General features: G+C 39.5%; 1 protein-coding gene across 2 annotated transcripts in view; it reads right to left on the reverse strand.

Annotated features, from left to right (window-relative positions):
* Window positions 1–21,255, reverse strand: part of CCDC15 (coiled-coil domain containing 15) — a 37,861-nt gene that overhangs the window by 6,555 nt on the left and 10,051 nt on the right. For both annotated transcript variants that reach the window (XM_045585471.1, XM_036449371.2), the window contains exons 5-12: window positions 18,256–18,369; window positions 15,925–16,047; window positions 15,177–15,701; window positions 13,905–14,024; window positions 13,003–13,125; window positions 9,268–9,387; window positions 5,867–5,959; window positions 4,636–4,739 (exon numbers count right to left, since the gene is read on the reverse strand). In XM_045585471.1, coding sequence (XP_045441427.1) covers window positions 4,636–4,739; window positions 5,867–5,959; window positions 9,268–9,387; window positions 13,003–13,125; window positions 13,905–14,024; window positions 15,177–15,701; window positions 15,925–16,047; window positions 18,256–18,369 — 1,322 coding nt within the window. The remainder of the gene's footprint in view (window positions 1–4,635; window positions 4,740–5,866; window positions 5,960–9,267; window positions 9,388–13,002; window positions 13,126–13,904; window positions 14,025–15,176; window positions 15,702–15,924; window positions 16,048–18,255; window positions 18,370–21,255) is intronic.

A 21,255-nucleotide genomic window follows, 5' to 3' on the forward strand; every position in this document is an offset into this window, starting at 1 on the left:
TTGTCAGACTTCTAGTAAAAGCAATAAATTGCAAACAAGGTAGGTCCCATAAAACTGTCAGCTGATTTCTCAACAGGAATGTTGCAGACCACAGGAACCAGCACAACATATTCAAACAGATGAAAAGCAAGGACCTACAACAAAGATTATTCTACCTAGCAAGGCTATTACCAGTATTTAGAATTAACGGAGACATCAAGAGCGCCCTAGAAAAAGAAAAGCTAAAGAAGCTCATTGCCACCAAAACAGCATTACCAGAAATGTTAAATGGACTTCTTTAAGAAAATAAAAAAAGAGGGACATAATTATAAAGAAAATGGCAATAGCCATAGACAGTTTGGCTCAGGTTTGCGGGCTTGATTCCCAGTAGGGAGCGTGCAGGAGGCAGCCAATCAATGATTCTCTCTCATCATTGATGTTTCTACCTCTCTTTTCCTCTCCCTCCTTCTCTGAAATAAATAAAAAACATTTTTTAAAAAGAAAGAAAATGGCAATAAATATATACCTATCAATAATCACTTTACATGTAAATGGATTAAATACTCCAATCAAAAGACATGAGGTAGCTGAATAGATAACAAAACAAGACTCATATATATGCTGTCTACAAGAAACCCACTTCACTTCAGATTGAAAGACAAACATAAACTGAAAATAAAGGTATGGAAAAAGATATTTCATACAAATGGAAACAACAACAAAGGCTGGAATAGCAATACTTATGTCAGACAAAAACAGACTTTAAAACAAAGGCTGTAACAAAAGGCAATGAAGAACATTTTATACACAATAGCCAAAATATGGAAACAACCTAAGTGTTCAACAGGAAATTGAATAAAGATGTGGTACATATATACAATGGAATATTACTTGGCCATAAAGAAGAATGAAATCTTACCATTTGCAACAGCATGAATAGACTTAGTGGGTATTATAAGTGAAATAAGTCAGAAAAAAACAAATACCATATGATTTCACTTATATGTGGAGTCTAAATAACAGGAACAAACAAAACAGAAACAAAGTCATATAGAGAGAGAACAAACTGGTGGTTGCCAGTTGGGAAGGGGGCTGGAGGCAGGAAGGGGGAAGGTGAAGGGATTAAGAAGTGCAGATTGGCAGTTAAGATAGTCAAGAGAATGTAAAGTACAGAATAGGAAATATAGTCAATAGTATTGTAATAGCTATGTGTGGTGCCAAGTGGGTAAAGGTCTTACCAGGGGAGATCACTTTGGAAGTTATCTAAATGTCTAACTAGTATGTTGTTTACCTGAAATGAATATAATACTGAATGTCAACTATGATTTTAAAATATTTTAAAACAATATATTTTGTTGATTTTTTACAGAAAGGAAGGGAGAGGGATAGAGAGTTAGAAACATTGATGAGCTGCCTCCTGCACACTCCCCACTGGGTATGTGCCCGCAACTAAGGTCCATGCCCTTGACCAGAATCGAACCTGGGACCCTTGAGTCCACAGGCTGATGCTCTATCCACTGAGACAAACCGATTGGGGTTGATTTAAAAAAATTTTTTAAGGGACTAATATAATATTGCTATCCCATGTATTTGCACAATGAAACAAGTAGACATCAATATTTACATTTTAAAGAGACTCCTAAAAATAAATCACAGGCAAACTACATTAAAAGTGCCCTCTATAATAAAAGCCTAATATGCTAAGTGTCCAACCATCTGTTCACCAAAACATAATATGCTAATGATATGCTAAGGCCACTAAACCACTTTCCACGATGTGCACTGACCATCAGGGGGCAGACACTCTGACCAGTAGGTTAGCTTGCTGCTGGAGTCCAGCTGATCAGGATGGGCCAGACATGCCCTGGTGCCCTCCCGCAGTTCCTCCCAGGCTGACCAAACTCCTGCATCCCTTCCTGGCCCCGATCATGTACCAGTGAGGTCCCTCAGTCTTGCCTGCACCATCTTTCAATCTGGGACCCTTCCGGGGATGTTGGAGAGCCAGTTTCGGCCCGATCCTGCTCAACATAGAAGCTGCTCCCTGGTGGTCAGTGTGCTCCCACAGTGGGAGTGCCACTCAGCCAGAAGCCGAGCTCGCAGCTGGTGAGCAGAGCAGTGGTGGCAGGTGCCTCTCCTGCCTCTGTGGCAGTGCTAAGGATGTTCGACTGCCTGTGGGGAGAGGGCCCAAGCTGTTAGTCGGACATCCCCCGAGGGCTCCCAGACAACAAGAGGGCATAGGCCAGGCTAAGCCCCTCCCCCAGTGCACAAACTTTGTGCACCAGGCCTCTAGTATTCTTATCATTTCAACAACTCAAAAACTCTTGTTATTCAGTCATCTATCATAAGATAAGGCCACACTACTAATCTTTTACAAAGTTAAAAGAAATTCTACTTCTAAGATTAAGAAACAGCTTTACTTCAGGAGTTAAAGAGGTGCCCTGTTAGAAAAATAACTTCTCAAGGAAGTGGAAGAAATCTGCCTCTTTGACAGAACAGGATTAAGGTCTAATCTAGTAGGTCTAATCTTTGCCTGCTGATCCTGTTTTTCTTTCAACCTTCCTGTCTCCTGTTTCCTGATTCTGACAGCATTCTTTCTTAGAGATTTTTAAAATCATTACTAAAAATAACTGAATTATTTCCTACTGGACTCTCTACTTGGATTTCCTTTAAGCACGCCAAACCCAATATGCTCCAAATTAAATGTATACTCCCCACCTCTACCTACTCCTTCCTGGCAAATCTGCTTTATAGCACCCCATTTACCTGGTGGCTTAAACCATAAACCTAAAATTTATGCTTGAATTCTCTGACAAAATTATCAATTATCCTCGTGTGCTCTTAAAACTGCCTTCTCCTCATTGCCTCCTGGCCTGGCTTATCTATAAGACTGTGTTACAGATCCAAAGAGGTTAGGTGCTGGGGTCAAATAAATCTGGGGTAGAATCCCAGATCTATCGCTAAGTAAGATCTTAGGCAAGTTACTTAACTTCTCTAGAGTTCATTTTTTTCATCTGTAAAAGGAAAAGAATAAAATTTACCTCACAAGGTTACTGAAGTGAAGAAATGAACTAATGCCTCTAAAACACTCAACACTGTGCCTGGCACACTGTAAACACTCAGGGAAGAGTAGTCACCACTACCCTGCAGGACTGTGTACCAATTAGAGACAATTATGTAAAGTGCTTGACACACAGTACGTTTATTATAATAGGACTTCGTTTAAAATTTAATTTCACCTCTCACCTTCTAAGTGTATTACTTCAATGATCTTCTAATATCTAGTTGCAGTCATCTTATCTGTTCCCCACAATGCCTCTATATGGCTCCTGTTTTCAGGATAAAATCCAAATTTGCATGTGTGGACTCAATCACCACAGATGGTAACAGTATTTCCAATCTATAGTTAGGAATCCATGAATGCCAATGCCAATGCCTTACCATATATAAGGGACTTGAGCATCCACAGATTTTGGTATCCATAGGGGGTCCTAGAACCATTCTCCCATAGATATGAGATGACTGTAGTTAAGTTTTTGAGGAGTCAAAAGCAATATGCAGATATCCAACTGTGCGGGGGAGTTGGTGCCCAACATTGTTCCAGGGCCAATGGTATATAAAAAGATATTCCACATCATACGTCATTACGGAATTGCAAATTAAAACAATGGGATACTATTAGATACTTAGAATGGCCAAAAGCCAAAACACTGAAAACACCAAATGCTGGCAAGGATGTGAAACAACAAGAATTCTCATTCACTGCTGGTGGAATGCAAAATGGTTTGGCCACTTTGAAAGAAAGCTTGGCAACGTCTACCCAAATTAAACAAAATCTTACCATACAATCCAGCAAACACACTCCTTGGAATTTACCCAAAGGAGTTAAAAATGTATGCCCACATAAAACCTGTATTTATAGATACTTTATTCATAATTGCCAAAGCTTGGAAGAAACCAGTATGTCCTTCAGCAGGTGAAAGGATAAATAAACTGTGGTACATTCAGACAATATAATATTATTGGACAATAAAAAGAAATGAGCTACCGAGCCATGAAAAGGCGTTGGAGGAACCTTAAAGTGTATTACTAAGTGAAAGGAGTCAACTGAACAGGCTTTTTGGCTACATCCTGCACGATTACAACTCTGCGGCTTTCTGGAAACAGTACACAATGGAGACAGTGAAAAGGTCAGTGGTTGCCAGAGACTGGGGGAGGGAGAGATGAATAAACAGTGTAGGGCGGGATTTTTAGAGCAGTGAAACTATTCTGTGTGATACTGCAATGATGGGTACCTGTCATTATACATTTGTCAAAACTGTAAGAATCTACTATACCAAGAGCGAATCCAAATGTAAAATATGGATTATAATGCGTCCACATAGGTTTATCAGTTAAAACAAATGCACCATGGTGGTACAGGATGTTAACAGTAGAAGAAGCAGGGGGTAAGTGGGAACCCTTTGTACTTTCTGCTTAACTATAACCGTTTAAAAACATAGCCCTTAAACATCTATTATTACTTTTATCCAGATCAAAAATAGTTGTTCCTACTATGGCTGAGAAGGCAAAACCACTACCTGATTATTTCTAAAACTTAGCTTCTCAAATCGCCTTAACTAGTAATTTAAGGATCACAATGAGGATCAAAAAACTCACTTTTCAATTCTCTTCCTGTATTCTTTTTGCCTTTGTTGTTCTTTTACTTTTTCTCTTTCAATATCCATGAAAAGTCGCCTATATCTCAGGTACCGCTTTTGACGCTAAAGGAAAGAAGTTAAAATTGTTAAGATTCTGCTCTCAGAGCCCTTTCCAAGAGAGAAGAAATTATCTTTGGGCCTTAGACAAGAAAACGATATGATATGGAAGCCACATGGAACTAAGTCCTTCATTTCCTTCTATTTACAGTGGCTCAGGATATCACATACAGCCAGACCTTTATATCTTCAAGCACATGGTTATTACATGTTATAGACAGGTCAGAAAAAGAAGTACTAATTTAGTTTGCTCTTAGTACAGTCCCCTGTCAACGGCACTTGGGGAAATGTCTATATTTGGTATGATAAAATATATACTATATTTATTATTATTATCAAATAGTAAGTACCATAGAAGCAGGGCCACAGAAAGAATGTGAGACGTATCTCATAACAGAAGAGCAGTCACTAACTTTTCAAAATTAAAACCACACTCTAAGCCTAGCCTAAAGTGGTGGGGAGCAAAGGAGGACTGAGGAATATAAGAGCATTATACTTTTAAAGGGAACAGGTATAACAAACCCAAGTGCTACTATTATGTGTGATACATTCATACCTCTGGGTTTATATATTCTCTTTTAAGGACATAAGCTACTCAAATGGCAATTGGATACACAAGGAAATGTTTGTAACCTTTAGTAAAAGCATTAAAAGTCTAATAGCAGTTCTCACTATTGAAGATTCAGCACAATCATCAGTGATACTTTTTTAAAAATACAGATGACCCAAACCTACATTTTCAGATACCAAAAACAATATATATCTGAAAAAAGCTCCACATCTAATACTGGTGCATGGTCAGTGTTAAAAATTGTTGGTTTAAACTAATTTGGATTGAAAAAGGAGGCAAAAAGAAAGCCATAAATGAGAAATCTCCCTTTAAATAAGTTATTGTGGCAAATGTCACCAACTGAAGAAATTCACTAGGATAATATCTCTGATTTCACATCAAGGTACCCTAAATCCTAGGAGCTTAGAAGTTTAACATATTAAAACGACTCAAGTAATTTCTTAACCTTTATGAAATTTTTAGTATTAGCTCTTAATTATTAGGACACAACAAATTATTCCTAATTTCACATATATTGTTACAATAGAAACACTGGTGTCCAAAAGCATTTATCATTACATACCTCTTTTTTGTCTTCTTCTTGATTTACTTCAAACTGAAGTCCTAGTGGAGTTTGGAATTCAGTGTTCCATCCTGATTGATATTTATCATAAACCTGTTAAAAAGTCCAGTCAAACAAAGTGACAAAACTGCTAAAAGTTAGTTCCTGTACACTTTTGATATTTCCATCTATTGATTATTTTCTCCTGCAACCTTGAGCTCAACTGAATAAAAACCCATATATATGTATATATAATAAAAATTTGACATATATAAAATTATGATTTATAATTTTATATATATCATAAAATTCAAAATATATATGAATAAAATTTTAAAAAGAATAAAAAGAAGCAGTTTCAGAATGAATTAACCAAATAAAAACAATAAACCAAAGAAAAAGATTCAGACCCTCGCTGGTTTGCCTTGGTGACTCTTGAATTTATACAAAAATGCAAGGGAGCCAAAATAGCTGAGATGATACTAGAATAGAAGACAAAGTTGGAGTACTCACTCTTCCCAATTTCAAAACTTACTACAAAAGTAGAGTAATCAAAGATTGTGTGGTACCAGGATAAGAATAGATTATATAGATCAACAAAGTAGAAATCACTTTTCAGAAATAAACCCTTTATTCACACTCAAATGATTATTGACAAGAGTGCCAACAGAATTCAATGAGTAAGAATAATCTTTTCAACTAAGTGTTAGGATAACTGGATATCCACATGAAAAAGAATAAAGTTAGACCCCTATCTAACACTACATACAAAACTTAACTCAAAGTGAATCACAGACCTAAATGTAAGAGATACAAAATTCTTACAGGAACACCAAAATCAAATGCCACAAAAAGAAAAATAGATTAACTGGTTTTCATCAAAATTAAGACTTTTGTGGCTGCAAAAGAAACCATCCAGAAAGTAAAAATACAAACCACAGAATGGGGGAAAAAAACATTTGTAAATCATGTAACTAAAAAGGAACCTATATATAGAATATACTAAGAACTCACATAACTCAATAATTGAAAGGCAAAAACTCAACTCTATATATATCTATGCGCGCGCGCACACACACACACACACACACACACACACACACACACACACATATATATATATATATGGCAGTGTCTGTGACGACCAGGATGACCAAACGACCAGTCACCATGAAGTGCACTGAGCACCTCTTGGCAGTATCTGATAGCAGGATAGCAAATGGGGAACCTCAGTGAACCGAGGTGAGTGGCAGCGGGCGGGGCAGGACTGGAGAGCGAGTGGAACAGCAACATCTTGGTCCCTCCCCCTGGCCGCAGACTCCTGGGAACTAGAGCGATGCGGAGATCAGGGAACCACTGCGAACTGAGGTCAGTGGCAGCGGGGTGAGGCAGGACTGATGAGTGGGCACAACAGCGACCTCTTGCTCCTTCTCCCAGCCCTCAGGCTCCAATCACAGCTTGGTGAATGGGGAACCACAGCCAACCAAGGTGAGTGGCAGCAGGGCGAGGAGAGGGAGAAATGGCGATCTCTTGGTCCCTGCACCCAGCCCACAGGCTCTGGGGAACTGGGGTCATGCTGCAATCGGGGAACCATGGTGAACCAGGGGGTGGCAGCAGGGCCTGGTGAGCGGGCAGATTTCCGAGGGACCCTAACCATGCACAATTTGGTGCACACTGGGCCTCTAGAATGCTATATTAAATAAGGGGTCTTTAAACAGTTCATATACAATAAGGTAATGTATTTATTAGCTAACAAAAATGTGATCAGATGCTCCCAGAATCTAACCCATATCTTCCCTAGGAGCAATGGTTTGGTATTCACTAATTTGGTGTTTGAGGCAACCATATAGAACATAACTGCCGTGAATGACAAGATTTGACTGTATATCTCAATAAGGCTATTCTTTTTAAAGTGATTTCTTTATTTGTTATGGTAAAATTGAAAAATGAGAAATAGCAAAAGGCTTATGATGGTTCTCTCTGGAATTTTTGTGGAGTTTTTCCTTTCTGTTTGGATTTATTTCTGCTACAATAAAAACGAAATTATTGCCGAAACCGGTTTGGCTCAGTCTGTGGACTCAAAGGTCCCAGGTTCGATTCCAGTCAAGGATATGTACATTGGTTGCGGGCACATCACCAGTAGGGAGTGTGCAGGAGGCAGCTGGTCAATGTTTCTAGTTCTCTATCCCTCTGTCTTTCTCTCTGTAAAAAAATAAAATAAAAATAAAAAAATCAATAAAATATATATTTTTTAGAATAAAATTATTTTCTGCTTTCAAAAAAGTAAGAAAAACTAGACTTCCAGCACTGGTGAAGGAGTAAGCCCACGATTGCCTCCCAATGCCCCCCTCCCACTGACTCCCTCTTGACTATAAGAAAAATTGTCGTCAGTGGGATCTGGGAGTGTAGAGGGTGGGTATCCTGAAGGGGAGCGAGCTAGAAAAGAGGATCCTTTAATTCCGTGTATGAACTGGCACACATCCCAGAGTCACCCTGAGCTGTGTGTGAACAGGGGTGGACCTGGAGGAGGACAGCGAAGGCTTTGAGAACTGAACTAACACTGAAGTCACTGTTCACAGAAGGTGAGAAACGACTGAGAGCCTGAACCCAGCCAGGTGATGCTGCTGCAAACAAAAAGGATGCAATATTTTTTAGAGAATTTTGACAGAAGCCAAAGTCTTATAACATTTAAAATTGGACACAGAAATAAAGGTAGCAAGAGAATCCAGGATCCCCCGCCCGTCGGCCTGGTCACTCCATGCGTCTGCTGTTCAGTCGTTTGGTCATCCCCCACTAACCCCCATGCAGGCCTGGTCGCCCCATGCAGCCTGCTGTTCAGTCATTTGGTAGTCCCTCATAATCTCCCTGCTGGCCTTTACTGTTGCCTGACGCAGCCTGCTGGTCATTACTGTTACTGTGATGGCGTCCTGGACAATTTGCATATTCCTCTATTATTAGTATAGATTTTCTTGAAAAACCATTGATCTTTACTCAAAAACACCAACACTTAAGACAATATTACAAAACCCTAACAAGCTCCAGTCCAAACTCTGAATAGTTTATTTCTTGCTGACCCTGCCATATGCTCTAGCAGCTTATGAGGGAGATCTAGTCCTGGCCATTAGCTGTGAGATCCCCCTGACCTTTCCCCTTTCAGAAACCACTCATTCTTCTCCTCTCACACCATAAAAGAGAATAGCCACCAGATATACACCTTTCACAAAGAACATACATATAAAATACAAAATAGGCAACAAGTGCTCCTGACAATGCAGTAGGCTTCAGCGACAGCCCTAGAGTAATTTTAGGTCAGGATAGGCTTTACACTCTATGACATAAAACAAGAATCTGATTTTTGCTCAGCCTTACCACCTGCAGCTCAGTAAGTGCCTACACTCCTGTTTGCATTCTACTGCTCATACCTGCCTTCTGCTGGAAGCCTCTCTCTGGTGCTTGGCTGGAAGATGCTGATGGCCATCCAGAAACATATCTTGCCTTCTTTCAGCTGTCCTGAGAGATGGCTGCTGCCTGGAGTCTAAGCTCTAAAAAGATACAAAAGCACCCACCAAATGTATGAGCAGTGGCATATTGGTAGTAAAAATACTATAGGCTGCAATGACAGCCCTAAGGTCCTCTAAATAGGTCAGAAGAATATGATACAGTATGGCCTAAAAGTAGACCTATTCCTGTGCACTATTTGGACCTTAACCGTATCCACAAAGCAATGGGAGTTTCTTCATCTATAAAACAAGGATAATAACAAAATCTATCTCCCAGAGTTATTGTGAGGATTAAATGAGACAATGGACATAAGATTCTAGCCGGGACCAGTTTGGCTCAGTGGATAGAGCGTCGGCCTGTGGACTGAAAGGTCCCGGGTTCGATTCTGGTCAAGGGCATGTACCTTGGTTGCGGGCACATCCCCAGTGGGGGGTGTGCGAGAGGCAGCTGATCGATGATTCTCTCTCATCGATGTTTCTAACGCTCTGTCCCTCTCAATTCCTCTCTGTGTAAAATCAATAAAATATATTTTTTAAAAAAACAAGAAAAAACAATGGACATAAGGTTCTAGAATAATTTTAACATAAAAATGCAAGCTGTCAATCATAATAATATTAATGTTACTAATATTATTAAGAGACAACACTATCACCATCATCATTATCACTGTTGTTAGTAGCATAGCCCAGATCCAACTCTAATTTACTTCTTACTGCTTACTTACTCTTTACCATACTCTGCTCTACCTGCTCTCTGGCAGAGCTTGAATCCTGGATTTAATGCACGACATATTCATGGCACTCCAGAAATAACTCCCCTCTCTATGTCTCAACTGTCATATTATGTGAGGCCTGCTCCTAGTTCCTGTGCTAAAAGACTCATAAACACTGAACATTTTCCAAGCAGGACCATCATGCCAGGGCAACAGTAAATGCTTCAGTGAAGAGGCCTGAAGTCGTTTCATAGGTCAGATGGTGTGATATATCACAAAACAAAGGATATTGTATCTTTGTCCGTTATTACTGACCTTAAAACTAAACCCCCAGGGCAGTTACCACATTGCCGTCAATCTTGAGCCAAAACCTAAGCAATTTACTCTCTGCTACTTACTCCTTACTAGAGCATTCTCTGCTTGTTCTCTAGAGAAGCTAGGTCTTGAATTCTGGGTGAAACAAACCAATGGCACTGCAGAAGCAATTCCTGTTTCAAACTCTCATTTCTCAAAAGAAAAAGGGGGGGGGGGGCAGGATTGCTTGGTATAGTTGTTTTAAAGAAACAACAAAATACAAAACTGACACCAAGACTGTCCACCTCAGGTAACTGGGAGGCTGACTCACTGAACCATATAGGACACCTTAGCACACAAAGCCACCCTACCAACTCGGGGAAGCTGTGAAAATGCCGAGACAAGGAAATAGATCACAAACAAAAGAAATGGAGGGAAAGAAGAGACTGGATATAGAGTTCAAAACCACGCTTATAAGGTTTTTCAAGAATTTCCTAGAAAAGGTCGATAAGACCTATGAGGAGATGAAAAGGGATCAACAAGAATTAATAAGGGTTCAACAAGAAATAATAAGGGATCAACAAGAAATAATAAGGGATCAACAAGAAATAAAGAATACATTGTCGAAATAAAAAATATTATACACATGAACTGGGAAAAGGGGAGAGGGGGGTGTGGGAAGAGACTGAACATAAACTGTGCACCTATGGATGAGGACAAGAACACCCAAGGGGGGTGGGGAAAGGGCAGAGGGTGGGGTGGGAACCTGGTGGAGGGGAGCAATGGGGGGGGGGGGGGAAATGAGGAACATTTGTAATAATATGAACAATAAAGATTTATTTAAAATAAAATAAAAACTAATTGTCTAAGTAAAAACGATGGGTTAGTGACAATAATGTAGATTTCAGTGACAATCCCAGAATAATGATTCTAGGGTAGGATAATTTCACAAAGGGGTGTGTGTTTAATATAAAATTTCCAAACACACATCAAACTAGAGAAAAAACACAGTATAATGAGTCCCAAGATACCCTTCACCCAGCTTCAATAATGGACAACACTTTATTTTTTCATCTATCTCCCACTTTTTTTCTGGTTTATTTTAAAGCAAAACCCAGACTGTTCTTTTACTTTTTCTTTCTGCATAGGGAAACTATTTATTCAATAGCATAGTTAAAAGAAGATAAAGCAACAAGGCAATCTTTCCTAATAATAGAGAAACATATAAATTGACCATACCTCCACCTCACCCACAGCCAATCAGAGTGAGTATGCAAATTAACCCAATAAAAATGGCAGTTAATTTGCATACATAACTGGGTTCCAGGAACCTCCTCGGCACCCAGGTCACTCCCAGCTGGCCATCCCACAGAAGCTTTAGGTTTGGGGGACGAGTGTACCTGTTGTAGAGGCTGTAGGCTTGGGAAGGGGCTATGCCTGCCATTGGAGGGGCGGGGGTGTGCCTGCTCCCCAAGCCTACAGCCTGGAGTGGAGGTTGTAGGCTTGGGAAGTGGCTGAGCCTGGAACCAGAGGGAAGGGGGGGAAAAAGAAATCAATGGAAACATATCCTTAGGTGAGGATGAAAAGAAAAGAAAAAGAAAGAAATGTCATATCTTATGAAAGGCACATCTTGAAAATGCCTAAAGAAAGTTATCATTTTTTCATGTTGATGAAAATACCTTGGTGGCTGTGGTGACTGGCAGTGGCTGCAATAGCGGGGTGATGGGACTGGCGCCTTCCCCTGAACAGCCTGGTTGCCTCCCGCAAAGAAAGGCCAGACTGCTCCAACAGGGACTGGGCCTAAGCCATCAGCAGGACATCCGCTGAGGGCTCCCAGTATGTGAGAGGGGGCAGGCTGTGCTGAGGGACCCCTCCCCAGTGCACAGTTTCGTGCACCGGGCCTCTAGTGTTTTTATAATGTTGCTAGTATTTTCCCAAGGAAAAGCCAGGAGATGAGTTGTGTCATTTCCACAAGTACTCCTATTTGGTGTCCCCAATGATTCATGCACAAACACTAGAGATAGTAAAGTTCAGGAAGTTCTGAGGCAGCAAATAACTTGTATCTATCATAACTGGTCTGCAAACTGGATGCCCGGGTTTGGTATCCTGCATCCATTGACTAAGTGTAGAATCCCTTCAGCATTTATAAAATAACTAGAGGCCCGATGCACAAAATTTGTGCAAGAGAAGACCTTCCTTTCCCCGGCTGCCAGTACCGGCATCCCTCAGGCACCTGGGACCCGGGCTTCACTTGTAGCCCTGGCTTCATCCGGAAGGTCGTCCGGAAGGACGTCCAATCTAAGTAGCACATTACATTTTTATTATTATAGATATTACAGATGTATAAGGCCAAATAAATAGGCTACAGGAATAGAGTTTTAAAAAAAAATTTACTGTTAACCAACCAATATTATATAAAACCTCTCTCTCGGTTAACCCAAATGACAGAGGTACACTTTCTCATCTGGAGTCTTTAGAAGGGGCTCATTTTGAAAGAACTGAAAAGACGATATTGTTAACCTAACTCCAGAAGCCTTCAATCTATGTATCCTACGTACAAGCTAGCTTGATAAGCCCCAGTCCAAATCTTAAGTAATTTGTCTCTGTTACTCCTTTGCAAAGTGACATCCTCCCCACTGTCTTGTTCTACCTGATCTCCAGGGGAGGCATGGTCCTGGACTTGAGGGTTAACATAATGATGATACTCCATAGGATATTCATCTCTCACTCCCACTTCTTTCAGAAAAGATGATGGCTGCTTGAAAAACATGTTCTAAAGGAACAAACAAAAACACAGAAAAGAAATTGTCTCACTGGGACAACATGCTAATCATAATATTATAGGCTTCAGTGAAATGGTACCAAGGAAATGGTATCAGGTAAAGATATTCTGATACATTTTTATCTGAACAAGAATGTGACACTTTTAGCTCAACTCTGTAGGCCTTAATTTTTAATCCCAAACCATGTACAGAATAGTCTGACAAACACCTATAATTTTAAGTAATTTAGGATCTGCTACTTCTTCCTACTTTATTCATGTCAGGGCAGTTACAGCAAGGTAATTCCACAAGCTTCAGCAAAAGTTGTAATGTCATCTTAGTAAATTAAAAGAGTTTGATTCTACATTAAGAATATGAACATGGTGCCCTAGTCGGTTTGGCTCAGTGGGTACAGCATCAGCCTGCGGACTAAAGGGTCTCTTTTGATTTCAGTCAAGGGTACATACCGTGTCACAAGTTTGATCCCTGGCCCCAATTGGGGCGCATACAGGAGGCAACCAATTGATGTGGTTCTCTCACATAATGTTTCTCTGTCTGTCTCTCCCCCTTCCTTGCACTCTATATAAATATCAATTTAAAAAAAATATCCTCAGGTGAGGTATAACAACAAAAAGAAGAATCTGAACATGGTTTATTAGCTTTCTGATTTGACTGATACTGTTCATTAGATAGGGACCTTTGCACCTGACTCTACACTGCACATCACCAGTTGATGAGAATGTCTAAAATCTAGCACTTTACTTCCCATTTATCTCTTATTCCATTCTACCTGATCTCTGATGAACATCTGGTCCTGGACTTTAGGAGTCGGAGACTGATAACTTGCCAGACAAAAGTCATCTCTCCCTTTCTCATTTATAACAGAATAATGCTCCTTGAAGCGGACTTTCTAAAAGAAAAAATAATAAATGTAAATTGTCTAGTAGGAGGAATATGATAGCAATCACAGGCTGGGCTTTATTGTGAACTTTATGGTAATTTTTAAACTTAGGATACTATCGAATAAAACAGGAAACCACACTTTTTGTCCGTTCTAGCTGAGAACAATTTCTGCAAGCTCCAAACTAAACCCTAAACAACTCAGTTCTTGCTGGCCTCTCTCTCTTTTCTGTTCTACCATGTCCCTGATGGAGGCCTGATTTTGATGGAAATACCTTTCTCCCTCTCCTACCTACCCAAATTGATGCTGGCTGCTTTAACTTGCTTTCTAAGACGAGACAAACACAAAATAGCAATTGTTCAGTTAGAAAGACATGTTAACCAATAGTGCTTTAGGCTATAGTGAGAATTCTGGAGTTCTCTGAGGTCAGAGAATAACTGGACATCTTATGGAATAAAACAAAACACTATACTCTATTCCACATTAGCCCAGCCACACCCCTAAGTAATTCCTGCTAATCCCTGACGTCTTTCTTCTGGTCTAAGTGATCTCTAGGAGAGAGCTGGCCTTGGAACCGGGTAAAAGATATTATTGGCCACTTGTGGGCCACTCCTTTGCCCATCTTTAGCTGTGAAAGCAGATTATGGCTGCCAGAAATAGTTTCCTTAATAAAGATTTTATTTAAAATAAATTGTCCAGCCCTAGCTGGTTTGGCTCGGTGGGTAGAGCATTGGACTGGGGATTGTAGGGTCCAGGATTTGATTCTGATCAAGGGCTTCTGGGGGGGGGGGGCATGCAGGAGGCATGCAGGAGGCAGACAACTGATTATTCTTTCTTATCATTGATATTTCTCTCTCTCTCTGAAATCAATTTTATATATATATATATATATATATATATATATAGAGAGAGAGAGAGAGAGAGAGAGAGAGAGAGAGAGAGAGAGAGAGAGAGAGTGTGTGTGTGTGTGTGTGTGTCCAGACAGGGGTAACATGCTGTTGATATTACTTTAAGATTTAATGAGAACTCCAGAGTTTTTAGAAATCAACCAGGATGTTATCTTTCCCAACTATGAATCTCCAAATCAGACCCTGCAAAACTCACTCCAAACCTTAAGTATCTTATTTCTTCTTGTTTTATCTCCTTCCCACTCTATTTTACCTGAAATCTGGGTATAAAATCCTGGTCCTGATATTTGGGTTGAATATCCTGGTCTTTGGGGAAAAAATGCTGATCTTTGCGTAAAAAATGTTGGTCCTGACATTTGAGTGGAATATTCTGATCACTGGGTAGAATGCTCTGGTCTTTGGGTAGAAAAGCCTGATTTGGGGATAAAATACCCAACATATTTCCATCTTCTGGTTCAACATTCCCGGCTTCCAACATCAGATACTGAGGTTCCACCTTGAAAACATGGACTTTACGTTCAATGGCCTGGGCTTTGGATTCAACAACTTGGTCTTCCATAGGCTGGCCTGCCAGCTCAACAGCCTGGGAATGTGGCTTAATATTCTGGGCTTCTAGCTCAACACTCTGCACTCCTGTCAGATCACCCTGGGTCTCCAGCAGATCATCTTGGTCTTCTGAAAGATAATCCTGGGTTTCTGGCAGAGCATCCTGAGGATGTAGCTTACTTAGCTGTTCCTCTTCTATTACATCACATAATGGATTTTTGAATTGTGCTTTCTAAAAGTGAACATAAACATCAAATATAGGTTTTACAGAGACTCTTAAAATTATCTTAAAAGGATATGGTTCTCATATTTATTAGACTAAAATGTGAAATTATTGTCTTTGTTCCACGTAACCTAAATCTACAACCCCAAACCAATACAACAGTACTGGCATCCCTAGTCTAAATCAGATTAGTTTAATTTCTATTATACTAACTCCTTTCACTCTGCTTTACCTGACCTCTGCTGAACGCTTCGTTCTTCTTTTCAGAAGGGAAACCCTGTTGGTTCTGCCTTAACAATTTTTCTCTCCCTTTCTTGTCTACCGTAATCGATGAAGATTCCTCAGAGTCAGGCTCCTAAAGAACACACAAACAAAAATGGAAAAATTATAAATATATAAAAATTTTAAAAACCCACCTATTACAGGTGGGAACAATGTGACTGTAATAACAACCTAGGCTTTACCATACTACTACTATAATTTTAGTAGGTCAATATAGTCCAATATTACGAAAACAGGACATTACAAAAGAAGTGCAAAAATGTACACTCAAAACTGTGAACAGTACTCTTTGTGGGAAAAAACAATTGAACAGTTTGAACATGTTCCACACAATATAAAATATCAATCTCTAGCATCAAATAACCCCTTTTCTCTGGTTTATGAGACTGTGTCCAATCGCCTCTAACAGTACCCTTGAGTCAATCCAAATCTAGGGTAGGTATGAAAATTGTCAAGATACCAAGCCACTGAGAAGAATTTAGATACAAAAGGAACTCTACCTTGAGTCTCAATAAGGCAATGCTCTTTAGGAAAAGGTAACCAGTATGAATGCAACTAGAAGAATGCCACATATAGATACACACCACTGCCCACTTGTATTTTGATATTTAACTATAAATTTCTTAACATTGGAGAAGGAGACATTATAATTTAGTATTCTACCATCTGCAAACATATAAGTGACAAGTATTTTTGGACTGTTGAGATACTTAAGAAAAAAAATACAAAAATAAAATATATATTTATAATCTAGGAAAATATTAAAGAATACTAATCAAGAAGCAAGACTCAGAAAGATCTAAATAAAACAGAGTCTATGGTAGCAAAATAATATTAATAATAATAATAATAATAATAATAATGAAAAAGCCTAATGGTCCATTTTTCTAGATGCTGCTACCAAAACTTAAAAATCCCAAAATTAGGTAAACAAAGGAAAGTACAGGAGTTTAGCATTCAAATATGTGAACACTGAGATAAATAGGTACCAAAACAGTGTTATTTTACAAGTATAGCCTTAAGTATCTTTTTCATCTAGCTCCACATTTGGGTTCCAATTTTCACTCTTATGTTATCTGTTGAATCAAAGCAATTTCTTGCCAAAACCGGTTTGGCTCAGTGGTAGAGCATCGGTCTGCGGACTGAAGGGTCCCAGGTTCGATTCCGGTCAAGGGCATGTACATTGGTTGTGGGCACATTCCCGGTAGGGGGTATGCAAGAGGCAGCTGGTCGATGTTTCTCTCTCATCGACGTTTCTAACTCTCTCTCCCTCTCCTTCCTCTCTGTAAAAAATCAATAAAATATATCTAAAAAAATAAATAAATAAAGCAATTTCTTTCTTTTTAAAAAATAATGGTATTTTTTTTCCTAATTAGAAAGCAAAATATATACATTATAAAGTAATTTTTAAGTAAAGAAAACCAAGAAAAGAAAATAATAATCACCTGTAATACAACTACTCAGAAATTATCACTATTAACAGAGAGGAAGGGAAAGAGATAGAGGTAGAAACATTGATGAGAGAAACATCGATCAGCTGCCTCCTGCACACACCCTAACAGGGGATGTGCCCACAACCAAGGCACATGCCCTTGACTGGAATTGAACCTGGGACCCTTCAGTCTGCAGGCCGATGCTCTATCCACTGAGCCAAGCCGGTTTCGGCAGTATTAACTTCTTGATCCACTTCTTTCTAGGCTTTTGTCTATGCACATAGCATTCTATCCCCATCTCTTTATTTTACTTTATTTTTTTTTCATAGCACTTACTGTTTGAAATTATATTCTATATATAATATATATATTAGGATATATATTGAGTTAGATATATATTAGAATATATATTAGAAATTATATTCTATATATAATAGATATCTCTTTATTATATGCCTCCCCACAGCACAGAAGCTCCTTGAGGATCTTTGTCCAACTTTCACGTGCTTCTAACACAATGTCTTGGCATTTATAGATGTTCCATAAATATTTGTTGAATGATTTTTTTAAATTGAGATTATATTGTATATAAATTTGTATCCTACTCTTTTCAATAAACTTTATCTCACAGACACTTTCCCTTCTCTTCAGATGTTCTTTGAAATCATGATTTTTTTTTTTAGAATGGCTATTTATTGATATATCATAATTTTTTAACCGTTCCCTGCTATTGGATATTTAAGGTTATTTCCAATTATTTTACGGTTGTAAATAATGTTGAAATTATATATAAATATTTATCTGTATTCTTATCTCTATTTTTAAAAAATAATTAGAAATTAATTTACCTCATCAGTGGAAAAGCTTTCCCTTATATCACGTGGAAACACTGCTGAAAATTTTTTACTCATAGTTTTAAAGGATGCCAGATGGTAACGTGCCTGCTTCATGGTTTTCTTAAGCTGTCAGGGAAAGGGGGGAAAAAACAAACAAATGTCTTAATACCAAATTCACTAAAGTGTTCCAACAAGAACACAGATGCCTATTATTAAGAAATTCGAGACCTGAGACAAGAGGATTACTTATAAAGGAGACTGTGACCTGTTGATAGTGTTTTTACATTATTTTTATTAAGAGGCTGCATTTCATAACTTGATTTAGTGCTCAAATTTTTTTAAAATAAGATATGTTTGCAGAAACTGGTTTGGCTCAGTGGTAGAGCGTCGGTCTGCAGACGGAAAGGTCCCAGGTTCAATTCCGGTCAAGGGCATGTACGTTGGTTGCGGGCACATCTCCAGTAGAGGATGTGCAAGAGGCAGCTGGTCGATGTTTCTCTCTCATCGACATTTCTAGCTCTCTATCTCTCTCCCTTCCTCTCTGTGAAAAATCAATAAAATATATTTTAAAAATAAGTAAATAAATAAATAAATAAATAAATAAAATAAGGTATGTTTTATACTAGTACACAAAACTATCAGATCCTAAAAGTTTGAATTACACTAGAAATTACTGTGCAGACTTATTACCTTTGATTCTTGCATACCTAATTACCTTTTATCACTCCTTGCTAGATGTCTCTAATTCCTCGTCCTCCTAAAATCTTTCTTTCCTATTTCCATGACCACTTCTTCACTCCTACATTTGAAGACTGTAGCTACTTAAAGTATTTTCTCAATCTCTCTTCTTCCATGAAGTCTTCCTAAATTACCTGAGGACACAAACTCAAACATCTCAACAGAACCAACTAATTTTAAGTACTCTAAGTAACAGGTAATAATGAGTATTGATACCAAATATGTTGACTTTGGGTTCATTCCTAATCTCTACCTAGTAATTTCAGTAAGCACCTATTTTTTATTCTTTTTCAGAGAAGCACAACCTACTTTATATTTTATAAATCTGTATAGAATGTTCCTTAAAGGAAAATACAGAAATGAACAAAGTACCTTTAATGTAGGCTAAGCATTATATATCATATGGAAGAAAAGCATATCCCTGTGTCATGCAGTGAAATTATGGCAAAACAGAGACCAGTTCTAACCCAACCAATAAAAATTTAATGAGATTAGTTCTCCCTTGAAGGGAATTCATGACTCTGATTTATAGATATCTATCTATATAAAATCCTAATATGCATATTGACTGAATGGCAGAATGACCAGTTGCTATGATGTGCACTGATCACCAGGGGGCAGATGCTCAATGCAGGAGCTGCCCCAACCCATAGGCCCCGACCAGCTACAGCAGTGGAGGGGAGGACCTGCGAGCAGGCGGTGCCAGGCCAGCCAAGGTCGGTGTGAGTGGAGGCTCCCGGTTTGCCCCACAGGTCACCCTGCAGAGGGAGGCAACTGGCAGCAGTGGCAGGGCAGAGGGTAGGGCTGGTGAGTGGGCGGCGCCAGCCCAGCCAAAGTGGGGTGAGAGGGGCCTTGATCACCCTGCCGGTCGTCCCACAGATTGGCCCTGATCCTAGCCAGGCCTAAAGACCCTACCAATGCACGAATTTCGTGCACCAGGCCTCTAGTAAATAATACTGTTGTGATTTTTTTAATAGTGAAGTAGAGACAAAAAACACTCACACAACCAGCCCAGTTTCCTTACACCACATATCACTTCTGTTTTGTTCTTGTTTCTAGAATCTCTATAACTCTAACCAGAGAAATCTGCTTGAAACACCAATCTTTATTCTACTAGGAGGGAGATTCCTACATTTGGTTAGCACAGAGTGGCTAAAGGGATCACAAGTTACTTAAAATGCAAAAAGAGGTATATGTGCAGTTGAGGTTATAAAAAAATACAAAGCCATGAATATGTCTCCTTTAAAAATTTTTTTAAATGATTTTATGAGAAAGGAAGAAGAGGGATAGAGAGATAGAAGCATCAATGAGAAAGAAACATCGATCGTCTATCTCTGCATGTCCCCCCAAGAATTGAACCTGGAACCCAGGCATGTGCCCTGACCAGGAACTGAACTGGAAACCGCTTGGTTCATGGGTCAATGATCAGCCACTGAGCCACACCAGCCGGCGAATATGCCTCCTTTTACTCACCAAGTAGGATGCATGTTATTGCCTTGCACAATGGAACAGATTTAAATGAGGATACATACTTTTCATTTTCCATCCAGTTTAAAACTCTATTAGAGTCACAGATTGATTTTAGTCCCATACGCAGGAATTTCGACTAGCCCAGCAGTTGGAATATATATTATATTCATTCTTTTCTCTGTCATTATCTAAACCCTTCATCAAACCTCAATCCAAAGGCCCTTTCAGTGACCTGCTATGAGGACTGAACAATGGCTACCCAAAGATATCTGGTCCTGGTACCTGAAACTTTTAAATGTTTCTTTATAAGGAAAAAGTGCCTTTGCAGATGTGATTAAGTTAAAGGTCCTGAGATGAGGAAATATTACTGGATTATCCAGATGGGCCCTAAATGTAATGAAGAGCTAATACGCTAATGGTCGTTACAACCTCATGCTGTAGTGACCTTTCAGCAGGAGGCTGTGTGTGGTGGGGCAGAGCTGCCAAGTTGCTCTGGAGACAGAGCGGAAACAGGGTGGTGCCTGGAGGAGGCGGGACCATCCCGTGGCAGGGAGGGCAGGGGTGAGAGCCCGTAGTGCCCCTCACCAGTCCTTTGCCACCCACTGTTGCACTCAGCGCACCTGCCACCCACCTGCCAGGGGATGGAGTGCAGTGCGCGTGCCACCAGGAAGCAGCACTTGAAACTCTGCAGCAGACATGAGGCTTCTACACGCTCCTCTGGTGCCATGATGGGGCGGAGCCGCTGCATTGCTCTGAAGATGGCAGGACCAGCCCGAGGCAACTTGAGGGACCAAAGGCGGGGCT

Source organism: Pipistrellus kuhlii, unplaced genomic scaffold, assembly GCF_014108245.1.
Source record: "Pipistrellus kuhlii isolate mPipKuh1 unplaced genomic scaffold, mPipKuh1.p scaffold_m20_p_20, whole genome shotgun sequence".
NCBI classification, from domain to species: Eukaryota; Metazoa; Chordata; class Mammalia; order Chiroptera; family Vespertilionidae; genus Pipistrellus; species Pipistrellus kuhlii.